Genomic DNA, 22,080 nt, shown 5'->3' on the forward strand with positions numbered 1-22,080 from the left:
CACACACACACAACACTCTTTAATTGAGCACAGAAAGGAGATGAAGTATTTCATGGTAATATGAGTCATCTGGCATTTCGCAAATATGACTCTTGCTCTTATACAATGATTGCTGGCATGAAAGCAAGCTTCTTATTGAATATACTTACTGTTATTAACATCTGTGATAGAAAAATTAAATAATTTAAGCTTTCCAATAACAATGAAATTGTTTTTCAATCAAACCAATGCCATGCGCTTTCCAAACCAGGATTAATCGTGTTTAGTTTTGTGTCATTTTTACATCACAGAGACTTTTCATATGGACCCGTTGCAACTGTCTAATAAACCCACTTGTTGAGAAGAGTAATTTTCATTCAGCACTAAGATTAGATATATTAAGTCTAGTAACAAAGTTGTCCGTGGGCCATCTCGGCGAGAGTACTTTAAACTCCTGGAGATATGAGGACTCAGTTACCTAATTATTTCTCTACAGTTCCTGCCTGGATGCTGGATACCTGAAAATTACACCTCTGGGGGATTTGTGTGTTTGTGTGTACATATGTGCGTGTGTTGTAAAGGTTATGGAGGCTGATGTGAAGATGAGAGGAAATACTGGTCACCGGGTTGACGGACTTGTGCTTTTACAAAGACAGATGGAAGTTGTGGGAGGAAAAGTAAATGTTTGAGGAAAATAATTTAAAGAAAGTGGAGACCCTTGCACACATTCATGTCAGCTGCTATCATGATTCCACTTCACCTCCACCTTTCTCATTTTCAATGCTGACAGCTGGCCTTGTGATGAATTGTTAGTTGCAAATATACAATGTATCCACAAATCCTTTTTCCTCATTTTGTGCGAATTTCTCTTGGCTTTTATGACTAAAACTGTCTTTTGTCTGTCCTAGTGTGCACTCCTGCAGCTGTCCTTAAGCATACCTCTCTTCTTTGTCTGTCTCTGCCCTCTCTACTCCACCTCTTCCATCTCTTTGCTTTTTGCTAAAGTATATGTGGCGCTTCAGCGATTCAATTTCCGTGCTGGAGCTCTCCCCTGTCCGTCAACGTGGTTTTATCTCCTTGTCTCCACGTTGATTCCCCCTCTTTATCGCTCACCGCCACCTGCAGAGACAGCAGCCTCTGCTGCTGTGAAAAGGTGCACCTGTTGATGTGTTTTTTTTCTAGTTAATGTCACTGGTCTTGAAGTGTGTTTAGCAGATAATATTTATGATTTCATTCTTGTGCGTCACCAAAGTGCTTTTGATTTTGAGAGAGAAAGGTTTATATAAGGATAATTCATAGAATGGACCTTTTTCCACTGCAGACATTTTTGACTTTTTGCAGTAGGAAAAGCAGAAGTGGTATTAACAACATGAATGAGGACTCAGTTCCATTAAACTGGCCCCAGGTTTGCCCCTTCCGGTATTTGTGGGGTCATTCCGGATTCGAGGCTAGTCTGATTCTGCCCTGACTATCTGCCCAAATGATCCTGTAGTACGAAGGGTTCACAGACATGGGGCTCTGTCTTAAATTCCAAGTGTGAGACAAGTGTGTTTGCAAATTTCAAACCGACATAGTTTCATTTTCCTGTCCAATGCCCACGTTGTTTAAATACCAAATGTACCTGTGCTCATCTGAACGTCTCTGACCATGTTGGTCTTAAAATGAGGTGTGGTCAAATGCATCACTATCCCGTGGCAGTGGAAAGCAATTTCGCAACCTTGCGATGGTGTTTGTACAAAACCTGAGTGTCTATGCACTTGAAAGGTGCAAAAACTTGGTGCTACATAACCAGAGAAAGCTTTAGTCTTCCTTTTCGCTCAAAATGTCCTACAAACCCCAGAATGCAGTGCGCTCGTTGCGTTCTCTTGCAGCCGTCCCTACGTCGTTTCTATTGGATAAGCTTGAACGGAGGTCCCGGTTACCTGCATCTAAACCGGGGTGTTAACAAGTGAGCAGCCGCTCGTTTGTTTACCAAACTATTGTGTCGCAATGGTTTCGAGCGCTGTAAACAAATACAAATAACCTCACATATGGAGAGAAAACTGCAGTTGAAAGTAATAGTTTGTAGCCTCCATTTCAAACCGAAGGACTGAGAACACAATGACTTGGACCAAACCAAGGATGTAAATAGGAAATAAGTCGAAGATACTGCTGTTCCATCTCCTGAACTGGGACTGTTCTCCGCATCCTCACGGATCCAAAATGCACCATATACAGGTGAGGTTGTCACCACAATCTATCGTTACTACGATGTTGTTATTCACTGAGTAACAAAAGTACACTATACTGTTATAAACAGTATCTCGTTACTGTAAGTTACACTAACTGCTTGCAGCTGAAACTGCTGCATGGACATGGTCAGAGTCTCTGCACAACATCTTCCTCATCGTCTTATTGGTGCTGTCCGTCATTGACGGAAATTTCACTCTGATGGTTTGCACTACCCTGGTTGTCAAAACAAGACGATCGTCCTTCCCCAGTCTCTCCCTGAAGAAATCCAAGAAAAAGCAACAGGCTGTCAGGAGATATTGTCTGCAATAAAAGAAACTTAGCGAGTCAAATTTATTTACAGCTCACAGAAAATGTGATAAAAAAATACTTCAGTGTAATGTACATAATGTAAAGCACAAACAGTTGATGACTACAGGGTATCTAGCAGCGAAATTAAAGCCTGTAACACTGACGTTGTGGTGACAAAAAGCCGGTCAGAGCTGCTGACGTCAGGCTGAACTACGATAACACCGCGGGGTAACCGGGGCCATGTGCATGCTGCAATAATCTTGAATATACCTCATAAAAACGGGTCGTGTATGATATTGCACTGTAACAGTGCTAATAAAAATACACCATCGCGGTTGCACTTATTGAGTACTCAGATGTCCGTTCCGTCCCGCTGGCTTCGCTATTTCACCGCAGCACAGCGACTAGTTCGGTGTCCATTGGTGTACATTTCCTGTGGCGGCTCCACCTGTTGTCCCCCGGCCGGGTGAGAGACGGCTACTGGGCCAGGTTCGCTCTGTGCCACTTTCGTCGCACGGTGCTCGGCCTTCACTCTCGGCTGTGGCGGCCTCTTCCTCCTCCATACGCCGTAACTCCTCCGCACTATATTTGAGCTCATATAAGTAGCCCTGAACATCTGAATCCAGCATTACACTGTTAAAATGGTTATCGTCCATATTAACGTTACTTTCTGCCGTAGTCCTCCGGTTTGTGTACGTGAGTAGGCAGCATGGCGGACGGGCTGTTTTGAGTTTGGAGCGGTGAGGACAGAACCCGCCTCTCCTCGGCACTGACTGGCTGTGGAGACAGGCTGCAGAAACCCAGGAAATAAGCAGTCTGCAGTTTCCACCCTAGCTCTAAAAGTCCGCCAGACGTCCTTTGGTGACTTTTGGCGGACTTTTACCGGTTGTCGCGCAGGGAGCTCTTGCAGCCAGCTACATTGTGGGAAATTACATATGTATCATAGAGTACTACTGGTGATTTTGTATTGATACAAACCGGGTTGAAAATCGACGAACTACTCTTTTAAGTCAGTGGCCCAGTATTTTACTGTTATATACTGTTGTACTGTTGTAACTGAGCGTCCTGGGTCCGCTTAACGGGGCACTTATAACAGAGGAATAAGTGGAGTCGGGAGACGAGACATCACATTCAGGCCACACGTCTTCTCTCTTTATTATTTCTTGTGCTCCAGAACAGAGACGGGAGTTATTTTGCCTCTACGGAAACCCTGAGAGGACACATCATCTCAAATGCAAACTACGTAGTAAACATGAGACGGTCTGTTACATTATTTTAAGTGCACATTATTAAGATAGTAAATTTCACCTATGTAGGTGCACATAAAAGGACACGCAGCACTGCGCAAATATGCAAACAATTAATAATAACAAGATTATATTTGTGAAAGATCATTATGTTGCACTGTACATCAGTGCGCACAAACAGATGCATTTCCTCCGCAGAGACACATTCTTTCTTACTACCTAGCTTCAAACGTGTTTGATATTTACCACTTGATATTCTGTAGTGTGAAAACAGTGAGGGGATGTTAACCAGAAATAGCCAATGAGAGCGAGTTGACCAGGAAGGGTCACCAGCCCCTGAGGCCTAGAGCACAGTAATATTAATATTGAATGGCATCTCCTTGGCAGTAGAAGGTCAAAAAAAATTATAAAAATGACAACATTTTTGTGATAAGAGGTTTTACTCTCCCCTCCAGTTGCACAAATGTTAGCTTGTAGTAGTAGCTCGCACAAGCATTATAGTGTATTATTTTAATTTTACTTCTGACTAATGTTCAGCTTGTGCTTTGCATTATGTAAGCCATATTTCCATATTCTCAGCCATGACTTCATCCAGCGTTTTTTCTCGCATAACAGTTACAGTCTCCCTACTGTTTGCTTTGCTCTGAAGTCACATTTGATCACATGAGTTTCTGTGAGATCTGAAGACCCTCGATACACTACCCTGAAATAATTTTATCTAAATGCCAAATGTGTGGCCCTGATTCTTCTGTGAATCATCTGTGTACGTTGCTATGATTAAAAACTGAAAACTCGGTTAAATCTGTCGTTATGTCTGTGAAGCTGAAAATCATCCGTGTGCATCAGGCATAAGTATCCCAGTAACTCATAGTGAAACTGCATTCACAAGAACGCCTCCCCTGCAATGCAACCATCATTAATACAACTTTTCCTTCGATGACATGTAAAAATGTCTGCATTAAAGAGATCTATAGAGGCGTCATGCAGGTTTTGGGTATGTGTGAGTAGGAGAAGCAGAGTGTGTGTGTGTGTGTGTGTGTGTGTGTGTGTGTGTGTGTGTGTGTGTGTGTGTGTGTGTGTGTGTGTGTGTTTGTTTGTGTTTGTGTTTGTGTTTATGTTTAGAATTTGTGTTTGATTGTGTCCATGTCTCTATTTTCATGATCTTATTATCTCCACATTATTGTGGCGAGCACAGCCTCCTCTGTCTGGCAAAAAATAAATGTTTGGGCAGGACTAGTTGTTTCTTGTAGTTGCTTTAGCCAATTCATTACAATTTCACTATTACCGATAGGATAAAAAAAAAAAAGCCAATCAAACAGTGTTTCAAAGTAAACATGTGCTTGCAAAGGGCGATGTGTATGTCATTGTGTGTACTTTTTTGTGCTGTGAGTCCACAGACATTTGCCTATATTTATATGTTTATTCCTGGGCTCTGCCAGCATCTGGGCTCGTCATTGTTACTTTTTAATTACTAATACCGTCATCAGTTCCTGAGCCAGTGGGATATTATCATTGTCTAGCAGACAGCAACTTCTTTCCTCTCCTCTTTCTATCGCTCCTGAAAACAAACTTGTCTGCTGGCTGAAAAATGGTGGGAATAGCAGATGGGTAAAGAAACAGTGAACATGTTGTTATCAAAGTTGAAAGGCGTGGAGCTATTGTAATGCCCTCTTTGAAGTCAAGCACGGCTGTGTTTCATGTGACAAATGCACTTCAAAGCAGAGTGGATGCCTTGCTGCCAGGGCTGTTTCTCCTGTAATGACATTCAGTCTCTGCTCTGTACCTGCTGATATCATTTACCTGTGGCAACTACGCCTATGTAGTCCTCAACATGATTACCAGTGAGGAGTAGAAGAAGTCTACACCAGTGTATGTTAAATATAAAAAGCATACACAGCATTTTAATAGAAATTCCTCTTCCAGCAAAACCTCATATGAACTTTAATTTTCATTTGCTGACACACAATGAATTTCAATCCCAAATGTAACAATTCAACAATGTGCCACAACTAGTCCTCTGCAGGAGTGGGTCTGAATAAAGATGTGTCCCATCATTTTAGCTATCAATCATCAACTTTAAATTCGGGTTTAGAACAACTTCATCCTTTATAGTTTTATCTGTCATTTTAATCAATAATGACAACAATATATGAGCAATTAAATGACTGACAGCATGATGACATTTGTCAAGATAAGTCTGATGGGGCACCAAATCTCCTGGTTTACGAAAACTAATTTGGAAGAGAAAAAAAAGAATACAACTCAAACTGTCCTTTTTACAGGAAACATTTGTCACAGTTTATTGACTAATTTCCAGTTAAAATTCCCCCCTCACAAACACAGATTTCCTGAGTAATTAAGAAATATTACTGCCAAGTGCCCAAAATTTGAATTTTCCCTCTAAATAATGCAATTTCAAACTTAAGACCTAAAATTGAAAAATGGGACGCGGGTCAATGTCAGAGAGCCATACAATAGCTAAACTGAAATTGTCAGACAAACTGGCGAAAGAAACCCTAAATTAAATTGTATTTCCATCCACTGATGTCATGTGAACATTAGAAGTTGGGTGTATTGAGATTGTTGCCACTAATTCTCCAGTCGGTTGCCAGCAAGCCATTGCAGAAGCAAGAAGATGATGCAATTGAGAGAGTGGCAGTCAAATCAGGTAGAAGATATGATATAAATGGTATATATATATTTGGGGCATTTATTAGTTTCAGTCTACTCATTGTGCCACATCAACCTGATATTTTCATCTGCCACCATTTTTCATCTGCAGTGGGGTGAAGGCTTCACTGGACGTTCAGACACATGCTCCTCTCACCTCATAATTTATTCTCTACATTAATTTTCAATTGTTGTTCAATTTTTGTTGAACTTTACTTTTTTATACTGATAAAGCATGGAAACATTGAAAATATTCATAGAAGCTGGTGGATGGAAACACAATGTCATTTGTCTTCATTTTTCTTTTGTTTAATATGACATTCTCGCCCCTCAAATAAAGGCTAAGGAAATATGTCGATTTGCGTAGCAGACATATATGCATGTATGTCTGCAATAGGAAGAGCTAAACCTACAAAACCTGGACATTACCTTTGTAGTTGTTGTACAGTTCTGATAGAGATTATAATGTGGTCTTTCCGGCACACTGTCTGTCATGCTGATCTTGCTGCAATGCTCCTATCATTTTTCTCATTTCACTGGCTGTCCTCAGTCTCACATCACTGTCATATGTGTGTCTGTGTTTGCGTGTGTGTTTCTGTTGAGAGTGATGGCTACTAATGACAAGGCAGAGCCAGCCAGTAGATGTCAGGACAATGACAGTCTCTTCTTTCTCCTTCTCTGGTTGTTTTTCTGCCACTGAGATATCAAAGTGAGAGGGACGGAATTTTCTAGAAGGATGAAATGAGCCTGTAGGCAGGAACGATGGAGAAGGTAAATGTCAAGAAGAAAAGATAAGTCAAAAGTTCAGTCTAAGCATGAAATGAACATGAAGAAAGGGGAAATATGAGACAAAGACAGAGTAGAGGGGGTTTGCAGGGCTGGGTTAAGCACTTCATATTCCCTTTTAGTCAGCAAAATGCTGAGTACTGTCATGTATTGATTATTGGGACTTGCTATTTCAAAGCACACTACTCGCCTTCACCCCTTTCTCTATCACTTTCCCTTCATATCTGTCTTTCCACAATGCTTTGTTTACTTGGCTTGTATCCAATCTAAATGCGCAAAACAGCGGAAGCAAAGTGTCACAGAGCACTTTAACATTTTGTTGATGCTGCAACTCTTCCCTGGCTGGTTTGACAATATTAATTGCTGTCCCCAGTTCTATTGATGGGCTGACCCAAGCCAATCCTGTTCAGCCCAGCTCAGGCCTCTGGCAGAACCAAGACCCGTAGGACCTGCCCTGACAGTAGCCCAAGGCTTAGTTCGCATTTCCTTTGACACCTGAGGAAGACATCTGCAAGTTGTTCAAGTACATTAGCTTACAATACTTTGTTTGTAAGGTCACACAGATATTTTTTTATGTTTAAACATGTAGATGAGATAAAAGTCTCAGTCTACATGGACAGAGACGGTGCTGAAACATGTAGCTGATTTTAGAGGCAGTATTGTATTCCTGATCAATTTAGGCTGCTGTTTTTAAGTTGCATATTAAGTAGAAACTTTGCTGCTCTCAGGGCAAAATGTTCAGATCTCTCCAACAAATTATACCTTCAAAAGATGATTATAGGGAAAAAGGAAAAGTTAAGTTGGACGCTGAACTACAAGTACGTGCTTGACAAACAGCACATAAGACCTCTGGGGATGTTTTTTTTATGCGAATCTATTTAGAACTGTAGCTGATGTGGTCTTGTTCTCGGTTACCTCAGGAGAACATTCAGATTCAGGCCACTGCCCTCCTCTCCTTTTGGTTGAGGGAGTGTGCCGAGGCAAAGCTTAATGTACTGTTAAAAAAAACTCAGAGACTTCCGCTACCAGTCAATAATGTATGTGACCCCCCCATCCACATTTCCTCTGCTTCTCTGACAGCGGCCACTAGCATAGCTCAGCTATATATGACAGCCTTGACTAACTTTCATGGCTTTAGTGTTGCATCTATAATGGATAGGCATTTGCGAAGGTCAGCAACTTCAGCCATCAGGGAACCGAGCATACAACAGGCAGGGTGCAAGAAAAACAATAAGGCAATCAAGCTGACAGTTAAATGAGGGGGATCGTTTATGAACTTTCAAAAGTGTAAATCATAATCACAGGATGTCAAACAATGAAAGGTGGTAGATGATTACAAATGTCAGAAAAATGGACTGGGCGGTGGAAGTGGGTGGGATGAAATTTATGAAATGGGAAAAGAAATTGTGTTTAATTGAGGGGGGAAGATATCATTTTTATTTACATTAGTGAACTGTAGAAACATTTGGAAAGGAAAATGTTGCATCTAAGCATGTCAAAATTTCCAAAGCCTAAACCTAAACTTTCATTGTAACATATGAGTCTGACCACATTTTTATAAAACTGTTAAACTTTGAATAAGATATATCTTGATATGCATTAAATGTTAGAAAATTAATTTTATAGCTTTGACTTATCTTTCTGTCAGTACAAAATAAATTATCTTAGGAATTATTTCTTCTTAACGCATAGTTTTATGTATTAGTAGACATCCGCTCAGCCAACCCGGCCACTCCAAAATACACAAAGCCAAGCTTTGGGAGCTAAAAGTCAACTTGTTAACACAACACATTGTTGTGTTTTGTTTTATACTGAAAACAAACTGGAAGAAAAAAGCAGACCCGATGGAATTAAGAGAAAATGGAGCCTAAACCAGACCAGACTAGTCAAGGCAGGTCCAATCAGGTTTGTGTGGGTCATCTGTAGTGAAGAAGCAGAAACATATCAGGGTTCTGTAAACAGGTAGGGTGTCCAGAATCTTCTTCCATAGCTAACAAATCTAATCCAGTTACCACAGCAAGTCTCTTTAGCTCTGTGTGTTTAGCTTTTACCCTGTCAGTTACAGTGAAGGCTCGTGAATGTGTACGCTTGTATCTGTGTGTGTGTGCGTGTGTTTTCATGGAGTCAACAGGGCCTTCCTCTCTGGCTGTGTCAGTTTAATTATTGCTGTCATCTCGCACCAAGCCCAAGCCTCGAAAGAATGACTTGAGAAGAAAAGTAATTTCCTCCCTCCTTTTAAACTGTCTCATACACTTTGGCAGGACCACCTATTGACAAAAAGACATGGCAGGCTCATTTGAATTTATGCGACAACACACACACACACACACACACACACACACACACACACACACACACACACACACACACACACACACACACACACACACACACACACACACACACACACACACACACACACACAACAAGCACATGTAATCAGACAGCGTGCACACTGTGTTGGGCAGCACAACATGCACACAAAGACAAACACACCACTTGCAGTGTTCATCCTGGTGGTATAGTGGAATTGAAAATCACAGGAGTGAGTAGTATCTACTTATCTCTAATCTGTTTTTCCAATTTAAAAACTCCTTGCTTCCATGCAAGTTATGTTTACCCCAGAGCTTTAACTCCCATCTTTACAACATGGTGAGGTACACTATGTGAATATTATGCTAAAATTGTGAAAATTATGCGCTGGTGTAAATCAAGTATTTAAATGTTCGATAGAGTGCAGTCGAGATGAAATGATCATTTATGGTCATGTATTCCTGAATGTATTTGATGAGAGGATGCTTTGTAACACCTAAAGCCAATTGTTTTTGTGTGACAGAATTATAGCCAAAATTTTTAGTCAATGAAGAGAAATTGACTATTTCACTATTTCATTTTTTTTTCGGGACGTCTATCAACTTTTCATTGATAGATACACTCATACATCTGTATATTCATGTACTCATTCTCAGCTAGACGTCATGTGTATTTGCATAGTCACATGTTCATTGATTGACATTTTCAAAAGATAGAATAGGTCAAAGGGCTAATACCTGAACATGTCAGCTGAGAAAAAGATTAACACTCACACATGCTCACACTAAAGAAAGCACACCATTACCAACGCACAAATGCTGAAACGTGTCTCTATCGACACCAGCTTCACAGGCAGCATCTGACATTTCATTGGGAGTGTGAGGTTAAGTGTTCAGACCTTTAGAGAATGTTATTCGCTCATTCCTCCCTCATCCTCCTTTTATTCCACCGTCCTTATCTTTGTTTGTTCCTAGACTGTGCTTTGTTGTGGATTTCCGGCAGATGCACCTAGGTGGTGTTCTGTGGTACCTCTCAATGCCCGGATAAGCACATACACACGTGCACACACACAAACTGCATGCTCTCACACAGCCGTATGAGTTTCTCACCTGCTTCTTAAAAAGATCTGAAGACGCCCAGGCCCCTTTCTTCCTTGCAATTCTCACTTAGCCTGTCGAGACCAGAAAGGAAGCAGAACGAATGTACACATGAATCAATAGTTGAATGGAACCAAGCACAAAATGATATGCAACAATATGCAATGGCCAGGTGTGTTGCTATGGTGAAGAAAATGATTGTCCAGACTCTAGATTACTATGTTTGCTTCCCAAAACAGCCTGCCTGCACACACTGTAGCAACACACACACACACACACACACACACACACACACACACACACACACACACACACACACACACACACACACACACACACACACACACACACACACACACACACTAACACATGGCTCGGCTGAAATAAGCTGGCTGATTGCAGTAGTTTTACCGGTAAAGCTATTTGAATGGAAATGTGAAATGGAAGTCCATTACCCAAAGTCATAGACACCAGGACCAGCTGTGAAAGAGACAAATTACTTGCAATGAGAATATACCATGCGCATCACATTTTGAAGTTGCAAGAAATGTTTGCGTGTGTGTGCATCTCTCTTCACCTGTAGCCTAATATTGATTTATTTTACGGAACAAGAAAAACGGCTGTTCATATGTTGCTTTGAATCTCTATCGCTTGAATTGTTCCCCACAGAACTTTATAAAAGTAATCTTATCTGATCTGCTATGTCCTCAGCTCTAAGTATTTAGCCGTACTTAGGCAATAACCCCATAAAAGAATATTAACACTGAATTTCCCATTTGACACAATAGTGCACTGACAAAAATGTCTAGCTGAAAATGGACACAAACAACTGCTCACTGGTAAATCCCCTCACCAGATTTAACCACTCGGCGAGACAGTTGGTCAAGTCAACTTTAAATATCTCGGACTCATTGTTGACACTAAACTCAGTTTTGATTAGCACACCACTGCTATTAATAAGTGATTCTAATTTGTAATCCATTCCATACACAATTTCAAATTCCTCTCTGTTGCTTCTCATCTGTTGTTGCTTTAACACACATACTATACACTTCTCTTTGCTTCTTTACCATGTTGACAATCTCCAGCAAAAGTGAACTTCACATCATCATACATCTAGTATCCAGTATTGGTTAAGAGACAGGCCGGGGCATAAATATATGCATGTATATGTGATAAAGTGTATCGGTCATGTATTGTATACACGTATCTGTATATTTTTATGTGGAAAAAATTTTAGTCTGAGACGGCACGCGCAAATTCCAGCGCACATTTACTTCAAGTACTCAGACCTTCACTTTTTACCCATTTTATTGTGTTGCAGATTTAACTTGAATTTCATTATCTTTGAGTTGTGTCTCAACTGGAGTCCACCTGTGTCAAACAGAAGGGATTGAATACAGTTTAGAGAAGCATACACCCCTTTGTATAGAAGGTCCCACAATCATAGTGCATATTAGGACAAAAAACAAGCCATGCAATTCAAGGAACCCTCTGTAGACCTACACGATAGAATTGTGGCCAGCCATTGATCAAATCCAGGGTATAAAACAATTTCTAAAGCTTTGTTTGTTCCCAGGAGCACAATGGCCTCAACAATTGTGAAATGGAAGAAGTTTGAATCTACCACCTAGAGTTGGCTTTCCAAGCAAACTAAGTAACCAAACAAGAAGGTCTTTGTTCAGAGAGGTGATTAAGAACCCAACGACAAATACAAAAGAGTTTTAAAAGTTCTCTGCAGAGGTGGGAGAACCTGATGAAAGGAAAAACATTGCAGCTGCACTTCATCAGTCAGGTTTAAATGAGGCTAGAAAGAAGATAAAGACCAAATAAAGGACATACGACAGCAGATGTTCGTTGCGTAGAACTCCAAGCAACATGTCTTGCTAATATCAACCCTACATTGAAACATGGAGGTGTTTTCATTACACTATTTGGATGCTTGTAGCAGCAATGAAAGAAAGAGAAGGGAGAATGAATGCTGCCAAATATAGAAAGATCCGTGAGTAAAACCTGCTCCAGAGTGAAGGCAAACTGATACTAGGGAGATGGTTCACCTTTCAGCAACAGTGAACCAAACCTTACCGCAGAGACAACATTGGAGTGGTTTCCGGACAAGCCTGTGACTGTCCCTGAGTGGCCCAGCTAAAGCCCAGACTTACATAGAGCATCTGTGGAGGGACCTGAAGATGGCTGTTCAGAGGCGAATCCTATCCAATCTCACAAAGGGGATAAACTGCTCAAATCCAGGTGTGTAAAGCCTGTAGGGACTTACCCAAGAAGGCTCAAAGCTGCAATGGTTGCCAAAGGGGCTTCTACAAAACACTAAATTGAGGGTCTGAATATTTTAAATGAGAGATTTCAGTTTTTTGATTTGTAATTAATTTGCAAAAATGTGTAAATACATGGTTTCACTTTGTCGTAAATTATTGAGTCTGGATTCATGAGCAAAATTCCAGTTTTATTTATTTGTAGTTAAATCTACAGTACAACAAAGCATGCAAAAAGTGAAGGGGTCTGAATAGTTTCTAAAGCGGTTGTATGCACACACATTGACTTGTGGTGAATCTTTTAATCAATTAGAGAAGCTAAACTTCTGAACATTCACTAGCTCTGTCTTCTTAATACTTGTAGATGGTTCCATGCTTTTCTCTGTTATATCGTGTGATCTGAATAATATCTTTCCGCGATATCTTTAACTCCATGATCATCTGTCATTTGATGACGGTGACATCGTGTTGCCTGCTTTTAACTTAAAGTTATTTTCAAAAGATGATAGTCCCCATAACAGAGAGAAAAAAAGATAGATAGAAAGCATCATGCTGACTCAAAGACCCACAGATACCCACACTACCCTACAGGCATACACAGCAGACGATAGCAGCAAGAGGGTGATGATGGAGTGGGTGTCTGTGTGTGCATGAGTGTGTGGTGTGTTTGTGTGTGTGTGTGTGTGGGGGGGGGGGGGGGGAGGGGGGTGGTATGAATGTTGTTGAGTGTATGAGAGAAAGAGTGCATGTGTAAAACAGTATGAACTGCTGATGGAGTTTGTTGTCCTAGTGTCCAAAGAGCCTGAGGCAGTCATTACCTCTACTGCTGAACCATTTAGGAAAATAGCCTCTTCTCACGAGATGGCCAAATGTCTTTCTGCTATCTGTGTCTGTCTATGTGTGTGTCCTGAGGGGGTTTAGTGATGCTGTAGTGTTAAGGGGTACTTATAAAGACAGTTGCAAAGCTACTTTCTGTATGGATGTTTCTTCGCCCATTATTTTTGATCGACTAATCATTTCACTTTTGTACTAAACATTTTTTTCTCTCTTCTTCCCTCCTCATGTAGAGACTGGTAGAGGCGGCAGAGGAAGCCCACTTACAGCACGAAGAGGACCCAGATCTACAGGTGTGTGTATATGGATCTTCTGCATCTATAATAATATTCTGACAACACAAACACCATTTTAATTAATGTTAATTCCCTGTTCTTGTAAACTCATTAAATAATCCATGCTGAAAATAATGTATACAGAAGTCAGTGCTTCTAGGATTGATCTTTAGTTTGGGAAAAGGCCCAATCTATGACAAGGGCCTCTGTAAACACAAGAGAGAACAGAAGGGGAGAAAATGCTGGATGAATTTTATTTGTAGTCTGTTTTGCTTGACTAGGTTTAACAGTCTTTTCTCTTTTAGATATGTATTAGTAATTATCTCTCTATATTAATTTTGTATGCATATGTCTGCTATGCTCAGGTATTCACAGTCCCAGTGGCACTAAGATAACTACAAACACACATATAATGAGGAGAACATGAGGAGTTTTTTTATGCCATAAACTGCGTGAATCACAATAACACAATAAGTGCATAGAACATTTCAATATGCCAGGAAGGAAATCCCCTTATTAACTCACTGCATAATCAGCTATTTGCACAAAACATTTTACAAATAAATGTAATACAGTACATATAAATGGTTTATGACTACCTAAATATCAATATAGGCAGTACTGCATTTTTACAGTTTTTACAGTGTGTGTATATATACTTTTATAAATTCAGACAACACACACCCACAAAGTGCACCATTGGTTATAATAACTTTCTCCATTTGCATTTCTCTCTATATGCAGTCTTAGTCTATTCTGCTGATTTAGGTTGTTAGCAATCATGGTAAAGTAATTTATGAAACTGACTATAAATATTAAGACATTACAGGTAGAACTGTCATCAGAACCCAAAGTATGCTTGTGAAAATATAACATTGCTCATTTACATTTATTATGCTGGTCAGGTCATGTTGGACTCAGGGTGGGTTAAAACCTCTACTCTACCCCATAAAATGAGGGACATATTTAGGGGTAAACCTTGTGGTCTTGAAGTCCAAATCCTTACACTCAGTAGAACAAATCTGCAGCTCAGTTAAGCCATCCCCGTTAGTAATAACTTTACACTGTATTGTATGTGGGAAGTATTTTATCTATGTTGTCAGAGGTGAAGCAATTAATCCTTGTGTTTTTATGCCTGAATTTACTCTGTGACAAACAGATTTTGAGCCTCAGACGTAAACCATGAATTATTTATGGTATTATATCACTGTCACATTCCCACTCAAAAACTCAACACACTCTAAACTATTCCCAGGGAGTTCCACCCTCAGTTCGGCAGACTTGGGTGAATGCATTCAGCTAATCATATCTGCATACACACCCCCAAACCAAGCCTCTGCTCTCATGGTTCTGCCTCAAATCCAATTGAACAGCTTTAATTTTCAGAGTGCAGATTTGTATTATGTGTGCGTGTCAGTGAGAGAGACAGAATAGCAGAATGTGTGTGTGGTGGTGTGCACTTCATGTTTTTTTCCGCCTGAGTTTGCAGCGCATCAGGCACATCTCAGCACAGAGTTTATTAAAGTAGGAGGAGCGACCGCAGAAACTTGAGTTTTAAAGAAGAAATATGATACTAAGTCGACTTGGGAGTCTTTGCTGCTAAACGATTTATAAAGTCTGTGGCATTCGTGTTATGTGTGCTGGTGTCTGTGCCTGTAGCAGTGAGTATGTGTTTACTCTCTCAGCTCTTTAAGGTATTACAGTGAATGCCCCGTGGTTTTCTGCTGTCACTGGATTTTAAGGAGGATCAATTACTAAATTTAACCACTGACGGCTGTCTAACTCTGAATCTGTCTCCCACATCGCCCTTATTGTTTCTTCCTCTCTATTTTTTGGGCATTTAATTCTCCTCACACTTTCCCCTTCTATGCCTTAAAGGAAAATTACACACTAGTTTTAATGTTGTATCATTTTAATTATTTAGCATAAATGTCTTGAATGTTGATTGACAGACAATTCATAAATCATTTGAGGTATTTCTCAGTTTTCAGCTTTTCTCATGTGTTTTGGACTGTTGTACAAGATAGCCAAAGATGCCACCCTGAGCCTGGGAATATTTTATTAATTTTTTTTGGACCAAACAGTGAATCAGCTTATCGAGAAAATTATTGATTATTAAAATGATCATTAGTGAGTTGCAAGGCTATACTGTATAAAGAGCACAAAATCCTTTGAAATTATTTTCGGGGATTTAGTGCAGCTAATGTTGGATCGAAAGGAAATTTAAGCTTCTGTACTGAACTTAGTTTGAACTAATAAAAATCCTACCATCTGCATGTGTCACATGGACTTTTGTCTGTGTGTGTTTGTGTTTTCATATGGTGCTTGATGGACAGTAACATTGTGTAGGATCACAGCGCTGCATGCTTTATGTCAGTAATTACTTGGCGGTGATGAGATGAGTGCAACAAAGTGAGCGTCTCTTGTTTCAACTTTAATGACATAGCTACAGAGTTGATAGAGCCTACAGTGTAATGTAGAGTTTTTTAATGTCTAGGAGAGTGAGATATCATTATCAAGCCAAAATTAAGTCGTAGCAGTATAACTTTTCTATGAATTTGCTTTGTCGAAAATGTGGTAATATTTACTGAGAAATAGAAAGAAAAGGGGATACAAAAACAGGACAGAGAGAGGGATACAGGAATAAAACCATGAACTTGTAATCACAATGACAAGTACCTACCAGATGCTTGTTGAAATGGCGTGTGACTACAGTAATAGCATATATTTCTGCAACACAAGGGTTTGTGGATTGGGTATATAGTGAGAAAAAAATCAGGAGCACATCAAGAGCCTCTAGGACCAGAAGTTTTCATTCATGGGTCCTTCAGGAATAACATTACATAAATATTCATGACAAAATATATACACCACAACAGAGTCTTTACCACTTGCCAACATAGTAAACTCATCATCTGGTCATTTGTCATTGTTATAAATAGAGTCATGCATCACCCTGGACCAATCATTGATCAATCAATAACAGCAGAGCTTTTTTTTTTTTTTTAGCAAACACAAGTGCTTTCCTTTTTAATTTTTTCACATTTCTTTTTACTTTCATCCCCACCATTCTTCCTCATCACTCTCCCTCTTCATTATCTTTTCCTTCTTATTGGCTGTGTTTGGTGCCACTGAGAAAACATCAGTGCGAACACTGCTGGCAATGCTTTGGCCACCTGCTGTTTCTGCTACCCTGCTGATCCATTGAAGCGGGTTTGGTTCGCTTAGGCTCTGAGTGACTCACAGTGAAGGTTTTTCTGAAATAAGTAGTTCACAAGAAACATCAGTCAGGTCTAATTGACAGAAAGGGCTTATCAACTGCACCGAAGTTAACATAAATGTACTGGAAGAGCTTAATAGTTACAAACGGAAATTATGTTGTTCTGCATCCATGTTTGTGTGGCCATGTTAGCATTTGTGAGTCTGTGTGTATATTAGTGTGTGTGTGTGTGTGTGTGTGTGTGTGTGTGTGTGTGTGTGTTGGTAGGTCAGGAGGTCTTTCAGTATCTCTTGTAAAATTGTGCTACAGCCATTTGGTTTTTTGTATTGCTTATTGTGTTTTCAATTGACTAAGCATACAATTAAATGATTGAGCATTCTTGTAGCTGTTTCCTTGCATGTGAACATGCATGTACATTTTATATGTTGCCTGTGTACACCTGTGTAGGTGTGCATGTTTTTGTGTTTGTGCAGCTCTGATGGTGGCATTTCTAATAGTGCTTTTTACTGCAGAACATGGTGAATAGATGGTAATTATCACCAGCTCGGCTAAAAATACCCCATCCACGCTGTAGGGTGAAACCTCCTCCATCACTATTCGGGGTTTATTATAAAATGTTTGTGTGGTTTATTGCTATTGGATACATATTTGGCTGGCAGCGGTTTGATAGGAATTTCCTTATCTATCCTTTCCAGAGCTCTTCTGCTTCCATGTGAAATTGGCACAGTAATCTGCTGCGATTTTCCTCCTTCACTCTTTTACCCGCAATGCTCATGTACTGTAAATAGGAAAGCAGAGAGCAGTCTCCAATGCCCTCTGCAGCCAATGAAATCCTTCCTAGGAGGTTGAGACAAACAGCCAATTGCCAAGTCCGATGTTGACTGAAAATGTAGCCCCAGTCTGGAGGGGGCAGTGGGAGAAAAATGCTTAATCTTTTTTTTGTTCTCGTACTCCCCTGTCTGGGGTATGACCATACAGTGCACAGAGGTGGCCGCATGCTTTTTAAGTTGCCGGTTTGCTGTTCTTATTTCTTGGGAAAATGATTTGACCTGTGTGTGTAGGTGTATCCAGAGTATCGCCTGCTTTACTGTCCTGTCACATGCATGACCAGTGATTTAAGGATGGGATTTTTAAGCCTTTTATTAAAGAGCTGGCCTTGACTATCAAAGGTATAATTCATGGTCACACCCCACACATGTTATGTCTCACTTGTTTGCCCACTCCACACCGAAAGCATTTTAAGGTACCTTTGTCAACACTTTCAGACAAAGTGGTTCAAAAAGGTTCCCTACAGAAACATAAGGTGCTACTTTGAATCACTGATGTTGTCCAGCCACTGGAAATCTTTCAAATAATGGCCGAGTTTCAGCAAGAGTTCTTTTATGAACCCAGGAGAAATATTTATATATATATAAATAAATAAATATATATTTAATTATATATATTATTATATATTTATTATATAAATATAAGTATATATTTATATAATTATATATTTAATTATATATATTTATTATATAAATATAATTATATATATAAAATTACATATATATATATATATACACACACACACATTATGTGTTCTTTCCTCACGCAGTTATCATGCTATTGCACCAGTGCTTATGTCGTAGAATTTTTATTGAGTCAGAAAAGGGTGAAGGTTTAAAAATAAATAAATAATAAACTGCAGTTCTTCAAACTTTTCACTTGTGCCAGGAGGTGACAGTGTTTGTATATATAGACAAAATGCATTTCATTTCAAGTATCTGCACATTTCAAGCCCCAAAAATGCAGAACACACTAACATAATATTATGGTATTTAGTGGAAGTAAAATATTATGTATTTATTATCCCACAATATTTAACTGTTGACGATAAAAAGCTTATAACTTGTAAAATCAAGACAACTTTTAACCTGAAGAAAATGAAATTATTATAAATCAAAATGCAAAACATTAACTGGCACTAAAAGTTCTTTAGCTATTTATTAAGCTGCAGCTTGCTCAAGCCTGTAGACTTGCTAAAGTCAAGAACAGTGTTCACATGCTAACAAGCTAACAGGCACGAACAAACCTGGCGGGCCTGGAAGAGAGCAGCGAGTATGTGCAAGAGTCAGCACCAGCCAAGTTGGGCCAGTTATATAGGTTTGTAATACCGAACAGTCTCAACAACAAGCTGTGTTAGTTCTCAAGGGTAATATATGTGTCAGACCCCATACTGCTTAAAGCAAGGTAAACTGTCAAAAAGTATTCAAGTGAATTTGTGACACTATGTAAAGTTCCCTCTTTTATTTATGTGTCTACAAGTTAGTTTGGTAACATATAACAGCAGAGGAATCAGAAGCTTTTGTAATGTGGGACTGCAGAGTGAAAATAGAAAATAAAGAAGTCATGCACCAAATTACTTGCGAACATGCAAACATACTGTATTGCTATCTCCACGGCATCCAACCTCAAACTCACAAAAGTAGCGGTCAGCTTGGTGGAGCAGTAGTATCCACAAATAATCTGTTTGGAGTAGCTACTAGTTTATTTTTACGTCAACCAATATCCAATTAACCAAAACGAGCAATTTTCAGAAAAGCAACTTGATTTTGAACCTGAGCAGCCGAGAATTGCAACCTGGTCCATCACTTTGCCAACAACCACATCCAACTGCTTTCAATGTATTGTACGTACAAGCTCTGAGAAGAAAGGTCAAGTAAGAGCAGACAATTTCTCTCATAGCTGACAAGATTTACCTGAGTATTGTAGTCTCTCTTCACAGTTCAGTGTTGACTCTAGTTAGAACCTGAAGTGATTAGTACCCAGTTATCAAATTAATTGATAATTTGATTTGGACAGAGAACACTGGCTGTTTATACAGAGATGAGCTGATAAAGCTTAAATGGCACGTCACTTGTTTTTACAGTTGGCTATTTCATATCACTGTTAATTTCAGCAATTTCGCAGTAGCATGAAATAATTTAATACGAAAATTACAATGATAATAAAAACGCACTGATTACAATTTATTACGCTGATAATAATCTTGTCTCCCTTTCAATAGACCCCTATCTGCAGAAGTTGTGTGTATCACTGTTGTCTGCCAGAAACTTTTAGATATGGTTTTCTCAGAGTTGGTGGTATAAGATGCATGAAGTAGGATTTTAAGTGTGGCATATGAACCTTTACTTGGTCTTTCCTCCATGTAATTTTCCCAATCTGCTGTCTTGTTTAGCCACTGATTACCTACAGTATATCCGTGCCCCCTGGTTGTTTTGCAGTCACACTTCCACACTCTGGGAGTGGTGTCTTCCCCTTTCCCAACCATGGAGAAAGAGAGTCGGGAGGTGGGTGAGGAAAAGAGTAGAGTCTGAGTGGAGATTAGAGTTAAAAGTGAACACCAGAGGGTGGAGCGTCACGGTCAACCCTCCCTGCATCACATGTGGTGTCTTCTTGTTCTCGCCCTCTCTCTTATTCCCTTGAGGCTGTTGATCCACTGTTGTTTTCTCTGCAGCAAGAGTATTTATTAAAATAAAAAACAGGGGGGGGGGTAGATTTATATGTTAGCATGCGTATATAGGTCATGCACTCTTATATCTTGGTACATGACTGGGTGCACATAGGATACTAAGCTCCAAAGGTGCTTCTATATAAGGCAATGAGACTTTTGCTTTAATGCAGTTTGAGAGTTTTTCTTTTTTCGCCATGCACATTTTTGTCACTGGGAAGCACAGTTTTAGTCATTATGAATAAGGCTGTAATTTAAAAAAAAAAAAAAAAAAAACAGTTAGAAAAAAACATAAATGAATTAAACCCCAGCAGCTTACATTAATAGCATTGCTCTGTGATTTTGTGCTAATAAGACATCCACTCAACTCAGTGATTGCAAGGTAGTATTTAAAGTCAGCATTAAGTGTGTGCCTGTCTGTACTGCCTTCCTGCACAGGTCTTACAGAAAGATTCTGACAGGTTGGTCGAAACCAGTGAAATGCATATTCAGGTTTATTTACATAAAATAATTCCCACTGAGGCTATTTCAAATTGTTTTACATGTAATATAACAACTTCAATTTCAAGGGTACCTGCTGGCTGGACTTTTGCAGCCTGTCATTCACCTGCTCTGTTTCCACACATATCCTGTCTGTCTCTACTGCTCCTTTCCAAAGCCAGAGAAAAGAAATAACTTGAAGATAAAATATTATGACATAGACATGTTAAAAAATTTAGGCAAAATAAAGTTCTTCTCATAAACTAAATTAATAAAATGAAAAGATGAATAAAATACAAATGCTTTTTCCTGGAATGAATCATATGCATGGGAAATTTACGCAAACTCTGTGATTTTAGACACATGAACTTCAATAACAACTAAGTTATAAGAGGTATATATGCACCTGCTGATCCTGTGATGAAAGTTTGGAGTTCTTGGAGAGTTTGGAGTCATGGATTAATTGGCAGAGGGTTTCAAATCTACGCCACTTGTAGATGATTTTCCTTACAGTGGAATGATTTATTTCAAATAATTTGGAGATCAATTCATTTTTTTGCCAGACTAATAGGCATCCACAACCTTTTTTTCTGAAGGCCTCAGACAGCTCTTAAGATTTTGGCATGATGACACCACAGACTTGAAGAGCAAAAAGAACACCAGACCCTGGATGACAGAAGTTTACAAAGAACAGGTTTCACCTGTGATTCCTCAAAGAGCTTCCCTGAGAGTTAAAGGCAGAAAATGACAACATATTTCATGTGTCTTTAGTATTGTTGCGTTATCATATTAAAACCAATACCTAAACAATCCTTTATTTATAATTTATAAAATTTTTAGTTTATATTTTGAAAGAGAGAGCTAAAAAAATGCTCTACTTTTTACATTTTGCCTAA

General features: G+C 39.4%; 1 protein-coding gene across 2 annotated transcripts in view; it reads left to right on the forward strand.

Moving 5' to 3' along the window:
• cacna2d3a (calcium channel, voltage-dependent, alpha 2/delta subunit 3a) overlaps positions 1 to 22,080 on the forward strand; it is a 115,798-nt gene that overhangs the window by 24,765 nt on the left and 68,953 nt on the right. For both annotated transcript variants that reach the window (XM_069140524.1, XM_069140525.1), the window contains exon 4: positions 13,950 to 14,009. In XM_069140524.1, the coding sequence (XP_068996625.1) occupies positions 13,950 to 14,009 (60 nt within the window). The remainder of the gene's footprint in view (positions 1 to 13,949; positions 14,010 to 22,080) is intronic.

The sequence above is a fragment of the Embiotoca jacksoni genome, unplaced genomic scaffold, assembly GCF_022577435.1.
Source record: "Embiotoca jacksoni isolate LCO1_2020_lvr unplaced genomic scaffold, fEmbJac1.0.p SCAF_9, whole genome shotgun sequence".
Taxonomy (NCBI): domain Eukaryota; kingdom Metazoa; phylum Chordata; class Actinopteri; family Embiotocidae; genus Embiotoca; species Embiotoca jacksoni.